Source organism: Danio rerio, chromosome 11 (genome assembly GCF_052040795.2).
Source record: "Danio rerio strain M-AB ecotype USA chromosome 11, GRCz13ab, whole genome shotgun sequence".
NCBI classification, from domain to species: domain Eukaryota; kingdom Metazoa; phylum Chordata; class Actinopteri; order Cypriniformes; family Danionidae; genus Danio; species Danio rerio.
The window spans coordinates 8,477,204-8,498,922 of NC_141031.1; the positions used below are offsets into that span (position 1 = coordinate 8,477,204).

The 21,719-nt window shown below is 36.8% G+C and overlaps 1 protein-coding gene and 1 long non-coding RNA gene across 5 annotated transcripts in view; one reads left to right on the forward strand and one right to left on the reverse strand.

The window, feature by feature from the left end:
* The window catches only part of LOC141376539 (uncharacterized), a 52,492-nt gene that overhangs the window by 19,974 nt on the left and 10,799 nt on the right, over positions 1-21,719 (forward strand). The window lies entirely within an intron of this gene.
* Positions 1-21,719, reverse strand: part of s100p (S100 calcium binding protein P) — a 51,173-nt gene that overhangs the window by 8,693 nt on the left and 20,761 nt on the right. For 2 of the 4 annotated variants that reach the window (XM_087273301.1, XM_087273300.1), the window contains 2 exons: positions 8,577-8,696; positions 4,826-4,996 (listed from right to left, as the gene is read on the reverse strand). In XM_087273301.1, the coding sequence (XP_087129427.1) occupies positions 4,826-4,996; positions 8,577-8,629 (224 nt within the window). In that variant the 5' untranslated portion in view covers positions 8,630-8,696. Of the gene's footprint in view, positions 1-4,825; positions 5,000-8,576; positions 8,697-21,719 lie in introns of all 4 variants that reach the window. The other 2 variants (XM_087273299.1, XM_087273297.1) reach the window with 1 other exon arrangement.

A 21,719-nucleotide genomic window follows, 5' to 3' on the forward strand; every position in this document is an offset into this window, starting at 1 on the left:
CTAGACTACTTAAAATGATATATTTTATATTTTCATTAAATTAAAATCATTAACGTGAATTATAAATGAGATTGGAATATGTGTTAGCTTTTTGTAAGTGGTTTATGGTTCACAATAGACTATAGAATATTTTCAATAATATTTGTAAAGGAAACATATATGTATATGTATATGTTTTTACCAAAGCTAATATAGATTTTTTTTTTTAATGTGTGTGATTTTAAAACAATATATTTCGCACAAAAAAAAGTTATGTTTTTTTTTTTTTCTAAAGAAGAAAAAAAACATGAATGTGTGTCAGAGAAACTATGGTTTTGGGTAGCATACGTCACTACTATTTTTTTTTTTAACTAAACGATGCATTGCATGATAGTTCAGCCACGAGTCGTTGTTTGGGAAACACACTTCTGGATAGGGAGCTAAAATCACCATGCAATAAGAAATGCAATACTTTTTTTAATACCCATATTTAAAAGTAGAATAATAAATAATTTTAGTGACTCTAAACACTTGTGTTGGCATTAAAACTAGAATTATGCCGTAGCTCTCATCATATGTGGATCCATTTTCAAGAAAAAAAAAAAAAAAACATGTCAACTTTTTTTTTTAAATTAGTTTGTTTAAATTATTACTATACTGATTTAATTTATCTTTTTTTGAGTAAAATATGCCACTTGCTGAGATTGTATTGAATAAATAATAATAAAAAACAGAAAGGCTACTAAAACAACCAGAAAAGTCAAAATTTTTGCTTTTATACATGCAAACCCACACAACCCATTAAAGACTCACTATTGCCTCAAGATCTGTAATCGAAGATGCTTTTATTTTTAGCTGCAATGATAACACACCTAAGCTTAATATGTGTGCATCAGGGTCACCCTCCATGTGTGCGAAGGTACATATTGGTGATTTGGCCCTCTGTTGTGACTGTGGTCGATCGCATGTTAGCGGCTGTCTTTGTGCCAGGCCTGTTGTCTCCTTTGAATAACAGGCCCTCATGTTCATCTTCTGGCTATTCTGAAGGCTCAGCTGCCTCTTTAATTGCCTTTGACTGCAGTGTTTGCCAGCGCTTATCTGTGTGCATCTCTAGTGGGTCAGTGCTCCTTTAAAAGGACTCTATCAAAGCCATTTTCTGCTTCAGCGTAAGGTTAAACATTCTAAGTGTTAGCGTGAAAGGGGGATAGGATGGATAAATGTGCAGTACAGCTTGGACAATATAAGTATTTTTTGCACTGACTTATATTGTTAGGAGACAACTTTTCATAACCTGTTAAGGAGAGTTGTATGAATTATGATGAAAAATCTGAATAAAACTTGACTGTTCGGACATATTGTTGTAGCAATGCAGCATTTACTATTTACAACAATATTTTGTATTTTTTTCCTTAAATTATCAAGTTAGACATTCTGTTCAGACTTATTTTTTTGTTCCTCGTTGTAAAAAATCTATGGGCTAAAGAGCTTTTATGTTTAAAGGTCCAACAGATTGGAATAATTTACCTGCAAACTTTCGATCCATTACATCATTTAAGGTCTTTAAGCAGACTTTGTTATCATATTTTACTTTGGATTGTACTTGTTTGTCCTGAGGATGTTATTATTTATTTGGTGATTGATTTACTGATCTGTATATAGTTTTTCTACATATATATACGTATGCGTGTATGTATACTTCACCCTCCCCCCACCCTTCTTTTTTTTTTTTTTTTTACTTTATTTTATTTATTTATTTATTTTTTAATGTTATGTCATGATGGTACATCTCAAGGGGTTTATGCCAATGAATAAATATCACATATTTAAGAAGCTTTAGATTGTTTTTTCCCTATTATTATATTTTTAATAGATGTACATTTTAAAAAGTGGTACTGCTTTGTTATAGAGAGGCAAATGTTGTTAATTTAACATGTTATCTTGTCTTAACTGTTTGTTTCCTCTTGTAATGCAGGATTAAATTTTTTTTCAGCAAATTGCAATATAAAATTTTTGTTGTATGTTATGTAGTTTTAATAGTACATTTATAAATATGCTAATGTGTCTTAAACTGAGACAAATGAAAGTAAAGGAATGTTTTTATTCTTCAATGTTGTAATGAAAAGAATTCTGAGATTATGAAATTTGATCAAATGCACGTTTGAAATTAGGTACATTCACATTTATATACTTTGATATGTTATGTTCAATATGTTCAAACATTTTCTACCAGTTATACACTGTAAAAAGTGAAAACTTTAACAAATTACTTTGACTTAAGTTTGACAAACTTAATTTAGAACAGTTTTCAGTAATAAATTCGGTTAGGTGTAACAAGTTTTAGTAATTTATTTTATGGCAGGTATAAGTATTGTTTGCTATTAATAGTGAGCAATACTTGTACTTGCCACAAAACATTTAAGTATTATTATATTAACATGGGAAGAAAACTATTTGTACTTTAATAAAAGTATTTTTACTTAGTGAAGTTTATGTATAAACTAATTTCGAGAGGATCACGTGCTTATGATTGCAAGCGGCTGGATCCGCATTATTCAATTCACTATGCTCCAATCAGATGACTCCTAAACTACTATAAATACCCTGGGTTTCATTCCACTGCTATCTACGTTTTGAAGAGTCCCCCCTTCCACCCCTACTCCTCCTTTTTCCTAGATGGGTGACACGGTGGCCCAGTGCGTAGCACTGTTGCCTCACAGCAACAATGTCTCTGGTTCCAGGCTTTACCAAACCAGCAGACATTTCTGTGTGGAGTTTGCACTTTCTCCCCGTGCTCACGTGGGTTTCCCCCGGGTTCCCCGGTTTCCTCCCACCGTCCAAAAACATGCAAATTAAGTTAATTGACTAATCCAAATCAGCACAATAGACATGCTTTTAGTATGTAGTTATCTCCACGAGCAATCACTTACTGTTCATTGGTTACTACAGCAGAAGGGTTCTCGAGATCTACCTGAGCTCAAACTCCCCTCCTGCCTTGCAACGGGAGGGAGCCCTGGGCTCGAGGATCTCATGAGCTCAGGGCTCTCTCCCAGGACAGCATGCCAAGCTTTTATAATCAATCATCAGCTAAGTGTGAACTCTTGAATATTGTTATATTAAAAATACCATATTGAATGATTTGTACTAAATGGATTTCTTGTTTTCTTAAATTACTAAAACTTGTTACACCTAAAATAGCTAAATTACTCTATTACTGAAAACTGTCATAAAGACTTGGCAGATTAAGACAGAATTAAAATCAGAATGTATGTGTGTGAAACAGAAACTAACGTCCTTCACTGAAACAATTCCTGTTCGAGGGCTTTAGTATAAAAAAAAACAAAAAAAATACATTTTGTTGTATTTTTCAATTAAACGTTCTGCTCGTCATGAGATGGCGCTTGTCTTACAGATAGGCCAGCAAACAACTGACCTAAACCCTTCCATAAATCCCTTATTTTTTCAAAAGGACCACTTCTTTGTCCTTGATTTTACATGATCTCTTATGGAACTATGCTTCACCAGACTCAAACACATGTGCTTTGTATTACAAGTACAAGACTTTAAAAAAGTGAGCTATTAAGAAAACTGACCATGGCAGGAAAGTTGTCCATATTAGGTGAGGTAAACATATTTAATTAAAAATTATTATTTTTATGGTATTTATTTTGTGTTGGTGTTGTGCAAAGCACTGCAAGAAAATAAACCCTTTCTGTTGGTAATACATCCCTAAAAATATCATTTTTGTGTAAATAAAGAAAAGATTTTGTTGTCATACTGCCCCATTTTATTTATTCAACCTAGAAACTGCTGCAGTCAAGCGTACACTATCTGGCAAAAGTCTTGTCATCTATCCAAGTTTTAGGAACAACAAATTATAACTTGACTTCTAATTGATCATGTGGTATCAGAAGTGGCTTATATAAAAGGTAAATGCCTCAAGATTACACTTATTTTACCAAAATAAAATGTGATCAATATTTTTAATTATTTAATAAGGACAGTAAGGTCTGACTTTGCTTAGACAAAAGTCTTGTCACTTAACAGAAATAATGTATAGAATATAAAGTTATGGTGCAGTGGAAAAAGAGTTAATATTGTGTATGACTTCCATGAGCTTGGAGGACTGCATCCATACATCTCTGCATTAACTCTTAACTTATTAATACAGTCACATGGAATGGCAAAGAAAACGTTTTTGCAGGACTCTCAGAGTTCACCCAGATTCTTTGGATTAATCTTTAATGCCTCCTCCATCTTACCCCAGAAACGCTCAATAATGTTCATATCTGGTGACTGGGCTGGCCAATACTAGAGAACCTTTACCTTCTTTGCTCTCAGGAACTTTGATGTGAAGGCTGAAGTATGAGAATGAGCGCTATCCTGCTGAAGAATATGCTCCCCACTGTGGTTTTTAACATAATGGGCAACGCAAATGTCTTGATACCTCAGGCTGTTGATGTTGCAATCCAGATCTCTCGCACGCCGCCATACTAAATGTAACCTTAAATCATGACTTTACCCTTACTTGACTGATTTCTGTGAGAATCTTGGGTCCTTGCAGGTTCCAATTGGTCTTCTACAGTATTGGTGATGATTGAGATGCAGTTCATCAGATGATTCATTGAAAAAATTCTACCTTCTGCCACTTTTCCAAATGATCCACTAGAACTTAAGATAGTATATCTTGCTCTCACAACTGGGATCAACGACATGACTTTTGTCAGGTAGTGTATGTTTAAGTACATTTTTGTGGGTTCACAAAATTGTAGGCTGAATCGTGAGTCATATTTACTTTGGCTTTCAGTGTATGCATTTCTCTACATGAGTGGGTATTGGCCATCCTTACCTGTCTGAGTAAGAACGCACCATTGTGATGCCCAACACAAAGTACATCATGGCGGAGCATAGGATCATGCTGAGGCCTAAGAGAATGGCTCTGTCCTCTCCAGCCTTCAGCGCGGTCACCGTCCTCCTCTTCTCCAAAATATCATACTCTCGAATCTTCTGATAAATCGTCCTGCTTGAGGGACACAACGAACGAAAGATGCACAAAGAATTTTAAAAAATCCTCATGGATTAATAAAAACATGGTGTGTCCATGACCTAATATAATGAAATAGTATATTATAAAAGGTTCAACAGTTTTTGTCAAAAAAAAAAAAGGTTTAAGTTCAAGGGTGAATGGTTTATAAACTCAAACTAATGACACTCTGCTACTGTCCTATTGCATATGCATAATAAGTTCCTTTCCAAATATTTAGCTCATGATTCTTTAATCGTATTTTAACAGCAGGTCGAATTGCTTTTGAAGATTATGCATGGGTATGAAGGCAAGCTGTCTAACCTGTCTATCTTTATCAGTGACCTTTTGATAATTACTGTGAGTGTAGTCAAAAGCATTACAAAATCTCAGCCCACTTCCTGCGAATAGCTTACGTCAGAATCTAGTTTGTTCAATGAAACCTATGCTAATGCATACCTCAAGGATAAACAATTATAATGACTAAAACTACTACAACTAGTGTGTAATTCTCTATCAAAACTCTTATATTGATTCATGTCAATGTAAAATCTTATTTAATTATTTGTTTTTAATTGACATGTACTAATAAACACATGTATAGTGTTATTACACTGACATATTGACCTTATTTTAAAATGTGGAAGTGCGCTTGTTTTCACGATTGTCTTAGAAATTCAGATTCAGTCGCCTATGGGAGAAATTACTAGGAATAATAAACGGCAGAAAATGGTCAAACTACTTGCTCTACAAACAAATGTTTGCATGACTATACAGACCAAGTAGAATAATATAATAAGAAAATATCAAATTGCAACATCAAGCAGTGTAACGAGCAGTTTTTAACGTCAAAAAATGAATGGAAGTGAATGTGACCGGAAGTCGCGAGACAAAAAGATTCAAATGGCAGCACCCGCTCGTCGGCGGAGAATAAGGTGAATTGTATAAATAAAAATCTACTAATATGTACTGCTTGAGTAGCATTTAAACAGATTGTTTAATAAGTTTAAATTTTTGGTTAATCTTAGATTGAACATCATTCATCTACAGTATAAAAATGTTGTAAAATTGGCCAGTGCACTGTAAACTTTACAGTATTACTGGCAACTAAAACTGGCAATAACAATTTAAATTGTACTGCAATTTTTTTTGTGTATTTATCACATATACATTACTTATCACATTTGGCATTGCTTAACTTGAAACATATTTGGTATTTTATCTTTCATTTTTAAATACAGCATATACAGTATATAGATTTTTTTTTATATTAACCATTTATGAGTCATCATTCATTTAATAACTTAACACTTTGCCATAATGACAGACAACTAATGACTGACTAGTTATGTACTTACATTGAAACTGTTAAATACTAACATTTAGTTTAAAGTACAATGTAAATGCTTAACTTTTAATCAGGTTAATTATGCAGGTTTGTTCTAAAAAAAAAAAAAAAAAACATGAATGAATTTAATTAAAATAATAATAAAAAAAAAGCTTTTATTCCGATCAAACAAAAAGAATGTTTTTTTTTTTTTTTTTTTTGTGAAGAAAAGAATTTGTAAACAGAACAGAAAAAAATACAATTTGCCTTCACCTATATAGAGTGCATCCGGGAAGTGTTCATAGTGCTTCACTTTTTCCATATTTTTTATGTTACAGCCTTATTCTAAAATAGATAAATTTCTTTTATTTCCTCAAACTTCTACACACAATACCCCATAATGATAATAAGAAAAAAGTTTTTTTGAAATTGTTGCAAATTTATAAAAATTATAAAACCTAAAAAAATTACATGCACATAAGTATTCACAGTCTTTGCTGTGGAGCTCTAAATGGAGCTCATTCTGTTTACAATGATCATTCTTGAGATGTTTTAGCAGCTCAATTGGGTTCACTTGTGGTAAATTCAGTAGATTGGACATGATTTGAAAAGGCATACACCTGTCTATATAAGGTCCCAGGGTTGACAGTGCATGTCAAAGCACGAACCAAGCATGAAGACAAAGGAATTGGCTGTAGACCTTGTCTCGGGGCACAAGGCTGGGGAAGGTTACAGAAACATTTCTGCTGCTCTGAAAGTTCCAATGAGCACAGTGGCCTCCATCATCCGTACTGTAAGTGGAAGATGTTGGGAACCAACAAGACTCTTTGCTGGCCGGCCATCTAAGCTGAGTGAAGGGCCTTAGTCAGGGAGGTTATCAATAACCCAATGGTCACTCTGTCTGAGCTCCAGCGTTCTTCTGTGGAGAGAGGAGAACCTTACAGAAGGACAACCATCTGTGCAGCAATCCACCAATAAGGCCTGTCTGGTAGAGTGGGCAGACGGAAGACACTCCCCGCCCGGAATTTGCCAAAAGGCATTTGAAGGACTCTCAGACCAAAAGAAAACAAAATTCTCTTGTCTCATGAGACAAAAATTAAACTCTTTGGAGTGAATGCCACGAGTTACATTTGAAAACAAAAAACAGTGAAGCCCTACAGGGAAGCATGGTGGTGGCAGCATCATGCTGTGGGGATGTTTTTCAGCACCAGGAACTGGAAGACTAGTCAGGATAGAGAGTTAAAGATAAATGCAGCAATGTACATATATATTCTGAAAGAAAACCTGCTTCAGAGAGTTCTTGACCTCAGATCGGGGCGACGGTTCATCTTCCAGTAGAACAATGACGCAAAGCACACTGCCAAAATATCAATGGAGTCGCTTCACAACAACTGTCCTTGAGTGGCCCAGCCAGAGCCCCGACCTAAATCCTATTGAACATCTCTGGAGAGATCTGAAAATGGCTGTACATCATTGCTTCCCATCCAACTGATAGAGCTAGGGAGGTACTGCAAAGAGGAATGTGCAAACATTCGCAAAGACAGGTGTGCCAAGATTGTGGCATCATAATTTAAAGACTTGAGGCTGTAATTACTGCCAAAGGTGCATTAACAAAGTATTGTGCAAAGGCTGTGAAGACTTATGTTCGTGTAATTCAGGTTTTTTATTTGTAATAAATTTGCAACAATTTCAAAAACTCTTTTCACATTGACATTATGGGGTATTGTGTGTGGAATTTTGAGAAAATAAATTAATTGAATAATTTTTTAATAAATGTGGAGGTCTTTAATGTAGCATTAAAAATGTGGAAAAAGTGAAGAGCTATGGATACTTTTCAGATATATATTTTCTTATATATATTGTTTTCTTATTTTTCATGTTACTGTTTAAAGATGGTTTGTTCTGCTATGGTAAAATAAATATAGCTTAAAGGGGCTAATAATTTTGTCCTTAAAATGCTTTTTAAAAATTTAAAACTGCTTTTTTATTCTAGCCGAAATAAAACAAATAAACTTTCTCCAGAAGACAAACTATTATCAGACATACTGTCAAAAATGTCATTGCTCTGTTAAACATCCTTTGAGAAATATTTTAAAGAAGAAAAAATAATAAATTCAAAGAGGGGCTAATAATTCTGACTTCAACTGTATATATAAAACACCTCCTTAAAGAGACCGTAGACAATGAAGGTTAACATGAATCTGTCACAGCCAGGTGATTTAGTTATTTCATCCAGTCATTTTACTGTACCTTCTCTCACTTCCTGATCCTTGAGCTGCTTTGCTTCCAGCCCACAGAAACATTCTCCCCGCTCTTCCACAGTGACCGTCTCTCTCTTAAGCACTTGCAAAACACTGCTGGTGGTGCGACCTGATGCCAAAAACACACTCTTAGTCCACCATGTGCTTCCCTCCACACACACACACACACACACACACACCCTTCAACACACTATTTAAAGTACAAAAAGATGAATGTCTTTCTTTATAACAGCACACAGTCTTTAGTGAGTTTACATCGCAGATCACAGAATCAAACAAACAACTCCATTGTTGCTGATAAACAGAGTAAATCCAGAGAATCCATCAAAAAAAGAGAGAAAAAAAAGTTTCTGTAATCCTCAGCTGCGAAGCAAGTCCGTCTCACGTGGTAAATACAACTCACACAAGGCACTGAACTGAGCATCTGCTTCTTCATTTCCTGCCTGTTGGTTTGTTATTGACTATTCATGGGCTGGCAAGTGGCAGGCTGGAAAATAATAATGAGAGTAGTGAGCGACCATTCACAGCATTGATCCTTTTCTTTAGTCCTGGCGGAGAGAGAGAGAGAGAGAGAGAGAGAGCGAGAGAGGCATTCAAAGCCTCCTCCTCCTCTTCCTGAACCCTGCTGCTGATTGGTGTTGATGGAGAGTTCTGGAGAATGAAGGTGACACAGGTGTTTTTGACTACACGCTTGCGACTGAATGACTGCTCACTCACTCATGCCATCAAATGCTGTCTAGTTCTGGCTGACGCATGTCGGTAAAATGGTGTGAGATCAACAGCATGTGCTTTTTGTGGAGACTATAGAGCGTTTGACTGGAAACGTCAATGTGAATCGAAAAACTGCACTTGAGTTACTGTACAGGAAAAGCCGTTTATTTCAATGATCAGTTTGCAATGCTATCTTGATTTGATCCAACATTTAACATTTGGATTTAGTAGGATTTATTATTATTATTTTGAACAGTTTAGTATGATTTGCTCATGTTTCAATGAGGGATACTGTAGGTAAAGTGTTGAGGTTTGGGCCACATCCTTTTTTTTTTTTTATTAATGGCACATTTTAGTATGAAGTCAATATGAATTCATGTGAATTAGCCACTTTTTAGCCAATAGTTATGTTTTTAAATGTATTCATTAAAATTATTTCCACATATGTCTGAGTATAGGCGAGGCAGTGGCGCAGTAGGTAGTGTTGTCGCCTCACAGCAGGAAGGTCGCTGGGTCGAACCTCGGCTCAGTTGGCGTTTCTGTGTGGAGTTTGCATGTTCTCCCTGCCTTCGCGTGGGTTTCCTCTGTGTGCTCCGGTTTCCCCCACAGTCCAAAGACATGCGGTACAGGTGAAATGGGTCGGCTAAACTGTCCGTAGTGTATGAGTGTGTGTGTGAATGTGTGTGAGGATGTTTCCCAGAGATGGGTTGCGGCTGGAAGGACATCCGCTGCGAAAAACCTTGCTGGATAAGTTGACGGTTCATTCTGCTGTGGCGACCCCAGATTAATAAAGGGACTAAGCCAACAAGAAAATGAATGAATGAATGAATGTCTGAGTATTATGTAAGCAGCTATAATGCCCCACTTCATTTTGAAAAAAAAACATCATTAGTTTGTTTCTAATATACAAAATCAATTATAAATTCATTCATGTTTTTTGACAGTGAGAGGAAACCGAGGAAACCCACAGAGACCGGGGAGAACATGTAAACTCTACACGGAAACATCGGCTGGCTTGGTAAAGACTAGAACCAGTGACGTTCTTGCTGTGAGGCAACAGTGCTAACCGGTCCACCCTGCCACCCATCTAGAAAAGGAAGAGGAGTAGGGGTGGAAGGGGGGATTTTTCAAAATGAAGATGGCTGTGATATGGAACTTAGGGTATTCATAGTGGTTTAGGAATCGTCTGATTGGTGAATCATGAATTGAATAATGCTGGGCCAGCTGCAAGCAATCATAAGCACGTAATCCTCTCGAAATTAGTTTATACATAAGCTTCACTTAGCATGACCATTTATAAACAAACATGTCTGTAATGATTATAACTTTTTAGCACTCTCTGGACATTTTAAACTTGGAGATGTAATGTAATGTAAGTTTTTCTTAGTTAATGTTTGTTAATGTATTTACTAACATGAATCAAGTATGAACAATACTTGCACAGCATTTATTAATCATAGTTCAACGTTTACTAATGGATTATTAAAATCCAAGTTCACCCTTGTTAACAGTAGTTAATGCAGAGTAAACATGAACCAACAAGGAACAACTGTATTTTCAATACGCTGTAAAACCCAATAAGTTAAGGTAACTCAAACTGTTTGAGGAAACCAATTGCAACAAACCATTTAAGTTCAAAAATTAATCTTAATGAGTACTTTGAAGTTTATCCGTTTGACTAAATGAAGCAATTTGAGCACAGTAAAACCCAATAAATGAAGAAAACTCAAACCAACTAAGTATTGTAAAATCCAATAAGTTAGTTCAATAAGTTCAACTCAAACCATTTAAGGGAAACCGATTCCAACAAACCGTTTGAGTTAAAAAAACGAATCTATATGAGTACTGTGAACTTACTTCAATTAAGTTGAAGTAATGAGGTATTTAATTAACTCATTACCTTCAACATTGAGTTCAAAACCTTTGGCCAGCGGAGAAATTTAAATGGTCGTGCCCAACTGAGTCTGGTTCTCTCAAGGTTTTTTTTTTTTACTCCTATCAGGTGAAGTTTTTTTTCCCTCTCCGCTGTCGCTACTGGCTCGAATGGTTCAGGATTGGTACAGCTACGCATCGATGAATTTGCTCTTCAGTGTTTGAACTCTCAGTAATGATTTTAAATCACACTGAACTGAGCTAAACTGAACTGAAATGAACTTAAACACTAAAAACTGAACTACACTGTTCCAGTTACTATTACCATTTATGTGAAGCTGCTTAGACACAATCTGCATTGTAAAAGCGCTATACAAAAAAAGCTGAATTGAATTGAAAACTCTTTTCAAATGAGTAGAATTAACTTTCAGTAAATTTTGAGTTAACTACACTCATTTCATTTGATAAAGTTGACAATTGGGTTTTACAGTGTACCTAAAATGAACAAACATGCACAATTGCTGTAATAAATGTATTGTTCATTGTTTGTTTATGTTAGTAAATATATGAAATAACATCAACTAATAGTTTATTTTAAAGTGTTACCAATTTAGTGTTTGGAACATGGAATTGAAATGTTTGTAAATATTCAGCCACTACAGAATTGTACATTTTGGTATGCTGTTACGCTGCTTAACCGACTGAGCATTCTGCACCCACAAAGGTGAACAGCAATGTTTTATCTAAAATGAAAGTCTGCAAAGCAACGGTGAGCAAATCTCCTCAGCAGTGGAGTGCAGTAAACGTTAGCAATGGGAATATGCTTTATATCATGTTTGTGCAAGTTTACTCTCTTGCCTGTGTTGAGTGCAGCGGCTGAGAGGGCGATGAACTAGATATGAAGCTATATCAGACAGGAAGCGCTGACCCAAGAAAACCCATTGTCCCCACTGCACTAAATAAAATACCTGCCAAAAAATACCAAGGCAAAAAGGCGCCAGGAGAACCACATTCAGTTTGTGCTTAAAAAGCTTAGTTTGTTTGGGACGGTTTGTGTTTGTCACATTCAGGGAATCAGTTAATCATTTTCTGAAACACTCAAAATGTACAACAACAAAAAAAAAACAACAACAACAACAACAACAATTATAAAATAAAATTATCAACATTGGTATTTACTGGAAAAATTGGCTTGTTACCTGTCACCTTAGTTTGGGAAATAAAGTCTTGTACATGCGCCTTTTTGTGGTACAAAACACAGACATCTGGCATTCACCCAAAACATCTGGAATGTTCATCCGATGAGGCTGTGCATGATGGGATTTACCAAACCCGTATTGTCACTGCAGTGATTTATGAGCCGTTGTTGGTACTTCACATTAGCTTGGTGGGATTAAAATCATTTTAAAAAAAGCTGCTGAAGAAGAGTTTGAGAGTGAAATTTACAGATCTTTTTCAAAAAGCGTGGCGTAGAACGCATTAATAAAATGCGTTACATTGTTCTAAGTAAAAGTTCTGTGGCTTATGCACAAAAATTCTAGAAATGGTTTTACAGTTACATTTCCAAACCTAGGAATTGGCCTTAATATGATCTGATCTGGTTTTGCCCAGGGGTACACGGTGGCTAAGTTGTTAGCACTGTCGCCTCACAGCAAGAAGGTTGCTGGTTCAAGTCCCAGCTAGCCAGTTTGCATTTCTGTGTAGTTTACATGTTCTCCCTGTGTTCTTGTGGGTTTCCTCTGTGTGCTCCGGTTTTCCTCATCGTCCAAAGACGTGTGGTATAAGTGAATTGACAAAACTAAATTGGATGTAATGTATGTGTGCATATTCCAGCATATGCTGGAATAGTTGATGGTTCATTCCGCTGTGGTGACCCCTGATAAATAAGGGACTAAGCCTAAGAAAAATTAATGAATGGTTTTGACCATATTATGAAGGGTCATGAAAATATTTGAACTGAGTTCCTGATGCTCACAAAAATTGGTGTACTCTGCACAGCATGATGTACTCTGAAATACACATGTAATAGAGGCCAGCTAGCGAAGTGCTATGCAGATAAACCTCACTCCTCTGACCTCGAAAGGTGCTCTAACGACAGACACTAGAGGCCATGGTCTTTAGCTTCCTTGCTAGTGAAATTAACTCGCATACGAAAAATCGGCGGTTCAATTCCAGCTCAAACCGGGTTGGGTGCAGTTGGGGGCTCGTCCGGGATGTAGTGAGGTTTAGGGGGGTGAGTGTAATCAAGTGCTACGCAAGTAAACCTCACTCCTCTGACCTCTAAAGGTGCTCTAGTGACGCTAGATGTCATGGTTTTTAGCCTCCTTGTTAGAGCAACTGACTCCCATGCGAAGAATCGCCGGTTTGATCCCAGCTCAGATCGGATTGGATGCAGTAGGACTGGTGGGTTGCACTTGGGGGCTCATCTGGGATGGAAGTGAGGTTTAGGGGGTTGAGTGTAACGAAGGCCAGCTAGCGAAGTGCTGTGCAGGTAAACCTTACTCCTCTGACCTCTAAAGGTGCTCTAGCGATGCTAGACGTCATAGTCTTTAGCCTCCTTGTCAGAGCACCTGACTCCCATGCAAAGAATTGCCGGTTCGATCCCAGCTCAGACAGGGTTGGCAACAGTAGGATCGGTGGGTTACACACACATGCAAAAAAATATTTTAGTTGGTTACTTGATTAATGACAGTTTTTTTTTCCACATGGAGTGTTAGAGAGGTTTTTTTTTAAGCTAGAAGGAGTGCTCTTTGTGCCACCAAAGTAACTAGTTGGCATCTGAGTTTTGCTTTGGATGAAATATATAGGTTACATTATGATCGTACTTGACAAAAGAAGCAGACAGGCATATATTTACAGTTGTATTTTGTGGTTTTAATGTGTATGAAAATGGCCAACATTATATTTTGCATCACTAATCGCACTAAATCAAATTTTGCCAGAACACCAGGTAAAGTATTTGTCTGGTTGTCTATTCTAAATCATGGTAGATCTACAATCTATACAATTATTCATGAATGAGATCCACAGTTCCATCAGATGCACAGGGCCATATCTGCCTAAAAATTACAAATACTAGCACTGTCTAAATATGCAAACCTGCAAGAAGTCTAGATGATAATAGTTTTCTTTTTTGCCATCCCGTAAAGCCACTTTGCTTGGTTGAGGAACACGGGCATTAGAGATGCGCGGTTGGCGGTTATAGCCGCGGACTCCGCGGATAAACCGCGGATCGGGCGGATGACGTTACGAAAAAATTATATTTTAATTAAATTCGGGCGGGTGGCGGGCGGTTGTACTGTTTTTATAGGCATAGCTGGCGCACCAACGAAAAAGCCTAGGACTGACTTCACAGAATGGGAGGAGGAATCGGATACATTAATTCTGGATGAAGTGTACAGAAGTATTCCTCTACAAACTTCCGTATAGACGGATCAGCAGAGGAAAATCTACTTTCCTTTTGGGAGAAATAAGGCCAGGCATTCCCACGACTACAGCACCTTTCCAAGAGAATTCTATGCATTTCAGCAACAAGTGCTGCGAGCGAGCGCTCCTTCAGTGCAGCAGGGCGCATTATAGTGGCTATGCAGGCGCTCCCGTCTGAATCCTGACACTGTAGATGCTATTTTATTCCTGCATTGTGCCAAGAAAAAATCAAACTAGACCTAAGGTCAGGCATATTAAACCAATTAGCCTATGTTATTTAGGCTACACATATGTTCAATAAACTTTTGAGTTCGGTCAGCTGATAATTTTACGTTCATATTGGTTCAGCCTATTCTATTCTAGACATGTTTGCCTCGCTTTTACGTTCCGAGGCTAAGGTTATTTTGCCAGAATTTCTTTGTCGCAAATTTAATGGCGTAGTATTTCGTTATGCTTCAAGTTTGAGGAGAATGGGGATGATCCTAAGTCCATGGGTTATTGGGGCACTTGTCATACATGCACTTTAGCCTGGTCAGGTTCGCTCAAAGAGGGATGGCATATCTGTTTTTCTAATTTAATTTCTAATTGTGGGGGTGACTGAGCCTACAAGGCTTAGGCACGATATGACGTTTTTATTAAAAAATTTTCAACTGTTTGCCAAAGCATGCGACTATAGCCTATGCCTACATTAAGACATTTATGTTAATATTTTTTTTACTGCCTGTTGTTTCTTTTGCCATATAAAATAGGTATTGTCTGATAGAGATATCAATAAAGGTTAATCTGTGTCGCAGAACTGTGTTGCTTCCGATTTCTACAAGCTCAATAACATCCACAGCAAAAAATAAAAAATAGTCGAAAAACTGTGCCCATTAATTAGATGTGCAAGGCAAGCAGGTACGTTTTTGGGGTTGCTATGGACAACTACAAATGTAAACATTATTAGGCTATAATGTAAATGACTTATTCTATCTATTTACTAAAAAATAAAGTGAAATAGGCATTTAGTAGTAGGCTAAATAGCAGCATGTTGAAATGATGTGTCAATGCGTTTTCTATTAGGCTACAATAAAAAAAGTTGTATAGTACAGTGCGTTTAATTTAGGCTATTTATTTATTTTTGTCCCTGTGCGCCGATTGGAGACGGAGTTCACTGCTGATATTCTGAGAGCTCGGGTGCTTCTCATTTCTTATTTGTGCATCCTCGTTTCCTTTCCTTGCTTTCTTTCCTCGTGTTTCCACCCCACCGGGATAATGGTACGAGGGAAGGACGCAAGGAAAAGACTGAAGGACAGAGGAATCGAATCAAGTGAAAAGACACGTCCTCGTATCTTTAGCGTCACATCAAAGCGTCGTCAATTAATGACTTGCACGTTTGCATTAACTGCATGTCTACATTAAAGTCATTCTCTATTCTATAATGATCAATAAAGAAACATTCATTTAATAAAAAAAGGAATAAGCCATTCAAATAAAGAGCCCAATCAGCAGATGGCGAGCGGGTGCGGTTTTAAAAATTGGTCAAAAATGTTACTGCGGATGGATGGCGGACGGATGATGACTTTTGTCATGCGGTTGCGGATGAAATAATAGCCCATCCGCGCATCTCTAACGGGCATGTGTTGTTTCAGGATGGTCTGTTTCTCTGCCTTTAGCTAAATTACATCCTAATGCTGCCTTCTGGAGGCCTGACATGTGAAAATGATAAATAATTGTTGCTTTTTCGCATCACAACTGTCTGGAGGAAGCCCAGGTGTCTCTAAACCACCTGGCAACCAAAACCAGAGCTTAACAAACAGGGTTTTTTTTTTTGTTCACATCCAAGCTGAAAATAAGATTGAGTTACGTTACACATCTTACACAAAACACAAATCTGTCATTTTAATGTTTGAATCAGGTTATAGAATGTAATATCTTCATTAGCAATACAAAATTAAGTGTTGCTGTCCAAGTTAGCCACATGTAAATGTGTTTTTCCATTGAACGTCTCTCATTAACAATGTTGCATTCATTAGCAATATGATCTCCGTTCACCCTTGTTATTTAACACACAATTACACAACTAATGTTGCATGAAATTGTGGCTGTAATGACAAAAAACGGAGGTAAACTCCAAAGGACAACATCTCGGATAAGGTTAAATATGAGCCAAATGAAATGTTCACAGCTGACTGAAACAATGTGTCAGTCACTGAGCTCATACAGTGGATATATGCCACCAACTGTTGGTTCTTAATATTAAAAAGACAGTAATAACATAAACTAATAATGTGTCTTTTCATATGGGTAACAATGTATAAAAGTAAATGAAGTTAAATGTGTGTGTGAAAGGATCATCATGCATCTCTCTGGAATGTTAATTTCTGATTGATACTTGAATCTTTCATTGTTGAGATTACAGAATTTAGTAGAGAAGAAAAAATTCTCTGTTACAGAACCTCTGTTTGGAAAATATTTTGTGAATAATCTTGGCTCCCAAACATATGAGTTACAATCAAACCAAAAATTATACAAACACCAGTAGAATTTTTTATACAAATATTTTCTATTAGTGGGTGCAGGATACTATGGTCTATTTATGTGTCACTGTATACGCTACACTCACCGCCACTTTATTAGCTACACCTGTCCAAATCAGCCAATCAGATGGCAACAACTCAATGTATTTAGGCTTATAAACATTGTCAAGATGATCTGCTGCAGGTCAAACCGAGCATCAGAATGTGGAAGAAAGTTTAAATGAATTTAAAGGACTTTGAATGTGGCGTCGTTGTTGGTGTCATATGGGCTGCTATGAGTATTTCAGAAACTGCTGATCTACTGGGATTTTCATGCACAACAATCTCTAGGGTTTACAGAAAATGGTCCTATCAGTGTAGAACAGGAAGCTGAGGCTACAATTCACACAGGCTCACCAAAAGTGAATAGATTTGATGAGTCTCAATTTCTGCTACCACATTTGGATGGTAGGATCAAAATTTGGCATCAACAAAAGCATGGATCGATCCTGCCTTGTATCAACGTTTGCTGCTGGTAGTGTAATGGTGTGGGGGATATTTTCTTGGCACATCTTGGGCTCTGCACAAGACTGCAAAAAACTTTTGGCCAGTGGAGAAATTAAAATGGTCGTGCCGAACGGAGTCTGGTTCTCTCAAGGTTTTTTTTCTTCACTCTCCTATTGGTGAAATTTTTTTTTTCCCTCTCCGCTGTCGCCACTGGCTTGCATGGTTCAGGATCTGTAAAGCTACGCATCGATGAATTTGCTCCTCAGTGTTTGGACTCTCAGTAATGATTTCAAACCACACTGAACTGAGCTAAACTGAACTGAACTTAAACACTACAAACTACCCTGATCCTGTTACTATGACCATTTATGTGAAGCTGCTTTGACACAATCTACATTGTAAAAGCGCTATACAAATAAAACTGAATTGAATTGAATTAGTAACAATTGAGCATCATGTCAATGCCACAGCCTACCTAAGTATTATTGCTGACCATGTCCATCCCTTTATGACACACAGTGCACCCATCTTCTGATGACTAATTCTAGCAGGATAATGCGCCATGTCATAAAGCATGAATCATCTCAGACTGGTTTGTTGAACTTGAGTTCCCTGTACTCAAATGGCCTCCACAGTCATCAGAGCCCAATTCAATTTAAGCACATCTAGGATGTGGTGGAATAGGAGAGGCACATCATGGATGTACAGGCGACAAATCTGCAGCAACTGCATGATACTATCATGTCAAATTTAGGGAACGACTTTACTGGTAAATTTCAAAAAAGTGCCTTTCACACAGGCACGGACGTTCCAGAATTTTTTCAGAAAAGACCCTTCAGACATTTGTTCCAAAATACCTGTAAATCCTGACATCATTAACAAGAAATTACCTATAAACGGCTTCGCTTTTATTTATAAACATTTAACTACTTTACAAACTCTGTGGATGGATAAGTATTGTGAACAATTACAATGTAAACATATGGAGAAGCACTTTCGCATAAGATGTACGTAATATGCAGTGTTTCCTCTAGGATTTTTTCCAGCTGTGGTGGCGGGCCTTTTTTTAAATAGATCTACCAACTAATCATGGCGTTATTTCAATGGCAATTGTCGTGAGCGCAGTATTAGGAGTCGAGATCGCATTTATGTAATAGCCTACAGCACCCGGATCCGATTGTGAGCCGATTTTCTCTGCTCATGCACAAAACTTCAGCACGCCCCCTCAATTATAAGCCGCTTCAAGAGTGCGCAGATCTTCTTGTGCGCTCTCAAATAAACACTTATATGTTTATGTAATGAGTATGTGTCCAGCATTTAATAGATTTGCTAGAAATATTTATGAATGTCTCCAGTAGACCTACGGAGCGATATTAATGCATCCTAAAGTAAAGTGAAACTGCTAGACGTCGTGTTTGCTGGCCTCATGCATCACGCACCTGTCAGTCAGCCAGTCAGTACGTAACCTTAACGAGGTAAACAAATAATATGCAGCACTACGGTTTTAGAGAAGTTTGCGCTGTTATAATTCACTAATCTTGTAATACGTTTTGGGGCGATTATTACCCGCTATTAAAAATAAAATGTTTTGAATGAGCAGCTGTAATGTAGCCGTGGCGGGATGAATTTTGTCATGGCGCCTCGTCCATGGAAGAAGGAATGTAGCAGAATCCATAATATTGGCTGCTTCACATGCAAGCGTGACGCGTCACACAACTGAAGGAAGCAGAAGGTAAACAAACAACGGCTTATCATAAGCATCTTATCGATATTTTTTGTGACACAATTGGCAACAGAAGGAACATAGAAACATTGTGTCTGGAAAAATATTCAAAGGCTTTTATTTTCATAAACCGCGCAGATGAAAATGGTCTGATTGGCTTAAGCAGACGTCTTACATCAGCGCATTCCAGACGTGAACGCGCTCTTTTCGGCAATCTTCCATCTATGTTCTAACAGGGTATAATTCTGGCAAATTACAGGTAATGTTACAACTTCTCTTTCCGGCAAAAAACCGGACCGATTTTACCGGTATTTTCAAAAAGGGCCTGCTCACACATACAGACCTTTCCGCAAAAATAATTGCTGGTAATTATCCAGAAAGGTCTGTATGTTAGAAAGGGGTTAATGCCTTTATCTTCGTTATATTCATTATATCTTTATTTGTGTTCAACAGATGAAAGAAACACAAACCTGTTTAAAACAAGCGGCAACCTCCCGCTCTCCCTCGGGAAGCCAATTTGGAAGTAACTAAAACTGCAATTCATCGACTCGCCTCTGACTGTGAGTGGGGTGATTTTTTTTATAACTCATCCGTTTCATTTTTATTAAGTTTTATTAAGTCTGCATAATTAAGGGCGTGGTCACTTGAGTGACAGCTAGGTCTCGCTGCTCGCTGACTCGTCACCTCTACTGATTATGGTTAATTAGCCGATGAACTCGGCATATACATCGCATTTTTGTGTTGGTTAATGTTTCTTTACACCGTCAATTGCCCTTTGGGATTATTTCCAACAATTATCAGATGATATGGCATGCTGTGTTCACTTTATTGTGCACATAAACCATTCAGGTGGCCTCCGTTTCCCTGGTGAATGAGATTATATACTTGTAAACCATCTCTATAAATGTATTTGTTTTATTTAAGATCATTTATAATGTTCTTTAGAGCTGTAATGCCTAAAGAACATCATAACATTATATCAGTAAACAATGACAGAAATTTCATTTTGGTGGGGAACTGTCCCTTTAAATGCTTGTTTCTTGATTTAATTCAAGACTAGCAAACCACAAACTGTAATAATATGAAACAGTGAAAGTAAATGTAATAGCTTCAAAATCAATTTATTATCATGATGAAAGCTTCATTTTAATTGCAAATACTTGTTTAAAAAAACAACAACATGCTGACAATTTTGGAATTGCTTTATGTGTCTGTGTTTGAATTGGGATCATTATGTCAGTGTCAACGTAATAAGGATTGTCATCCAATGACACAAAACTCACCACTGGTTAATCAGTGACCGTTTACAGAGCTGAACAGATCAATTTCCGTGCTAAAAACCCTATTCAGTTATTGTTTCAGATCTTGACAGCTGTTTCTTTCTGTGCTAATTTACTCCTGTCATCAAGCAAACATAATTACCTTTTAATGGAGTATTTTCAGGTCTATTACTCTAATGAGGTTTTTATATCAGAATGTTTGTGTGCTGCTGGCCACAATTCAAGCTTTATCCAAACACATGCATATGGAAAATGCTTTATTTTGCACAGCAGATGCAAATGCGTGAAGACAAACTGGAGAGAAAGTCGCATATAGACATGAGTGATTGATGAAGCCAACTTAATAATGAAAAACATCATACGTCTTCTCAAACTGTGTATATTTGTGACATACAGTTGAAGTCAGAATTATTAGCCCCCCTGAATTATTAGAGCCCCTGTATAGTTTTTACCCCAATTTCTGTTTAACAAAGAAGATTTTTTTCAGCACATTTCTAATCGTAATAGTTTTAATAACTAATTTCTAATAACTGATTTATTTTATCTTTGCTATAATGAGAGTAAATAATATTTTATTGGATATTTTTAAGACACTTTTATACAGCTTAAAGTGACATTTAAAGACTTAACCTGGTTAATTAGGTTAACTAGGCAGGTAAGGGTAATTAGGCAAGTCATTGTATAACAGTGGTTTGTTCTGTAGACTATCGGAAAAACATTTGCTTAAAGGGGCTAATAAATTTGTCCTTAAAAATGGTGTTTTAAAAAAATAATAGCTGCTTTTATTCTAGTCGAAATAAAACAAATAAGACTTTCTCCAGAAGAAAAAATATTATCAGACATACTGTGAAAATTTTCATCGCTTTGTAAAACATAATTTGGGAGTTATAAAAAAAAAAATTCAAAGGGAGGGCTAATAATTCTGACTTCAAGTGTACATATGTGAACTGAATCCAAAAAACCCATGCAATAGGAAACCTAGGCTTCAAGATAACAAGTGTTGCTTTGCTAAAACAAGGTTTGGTGACTATCCAAAGCACCCAAGTCTATTTATAAAAACCGAATGAATAATTTACCCCATATAAATGGCTCCTGAGGAAATTCCCTCACCATTT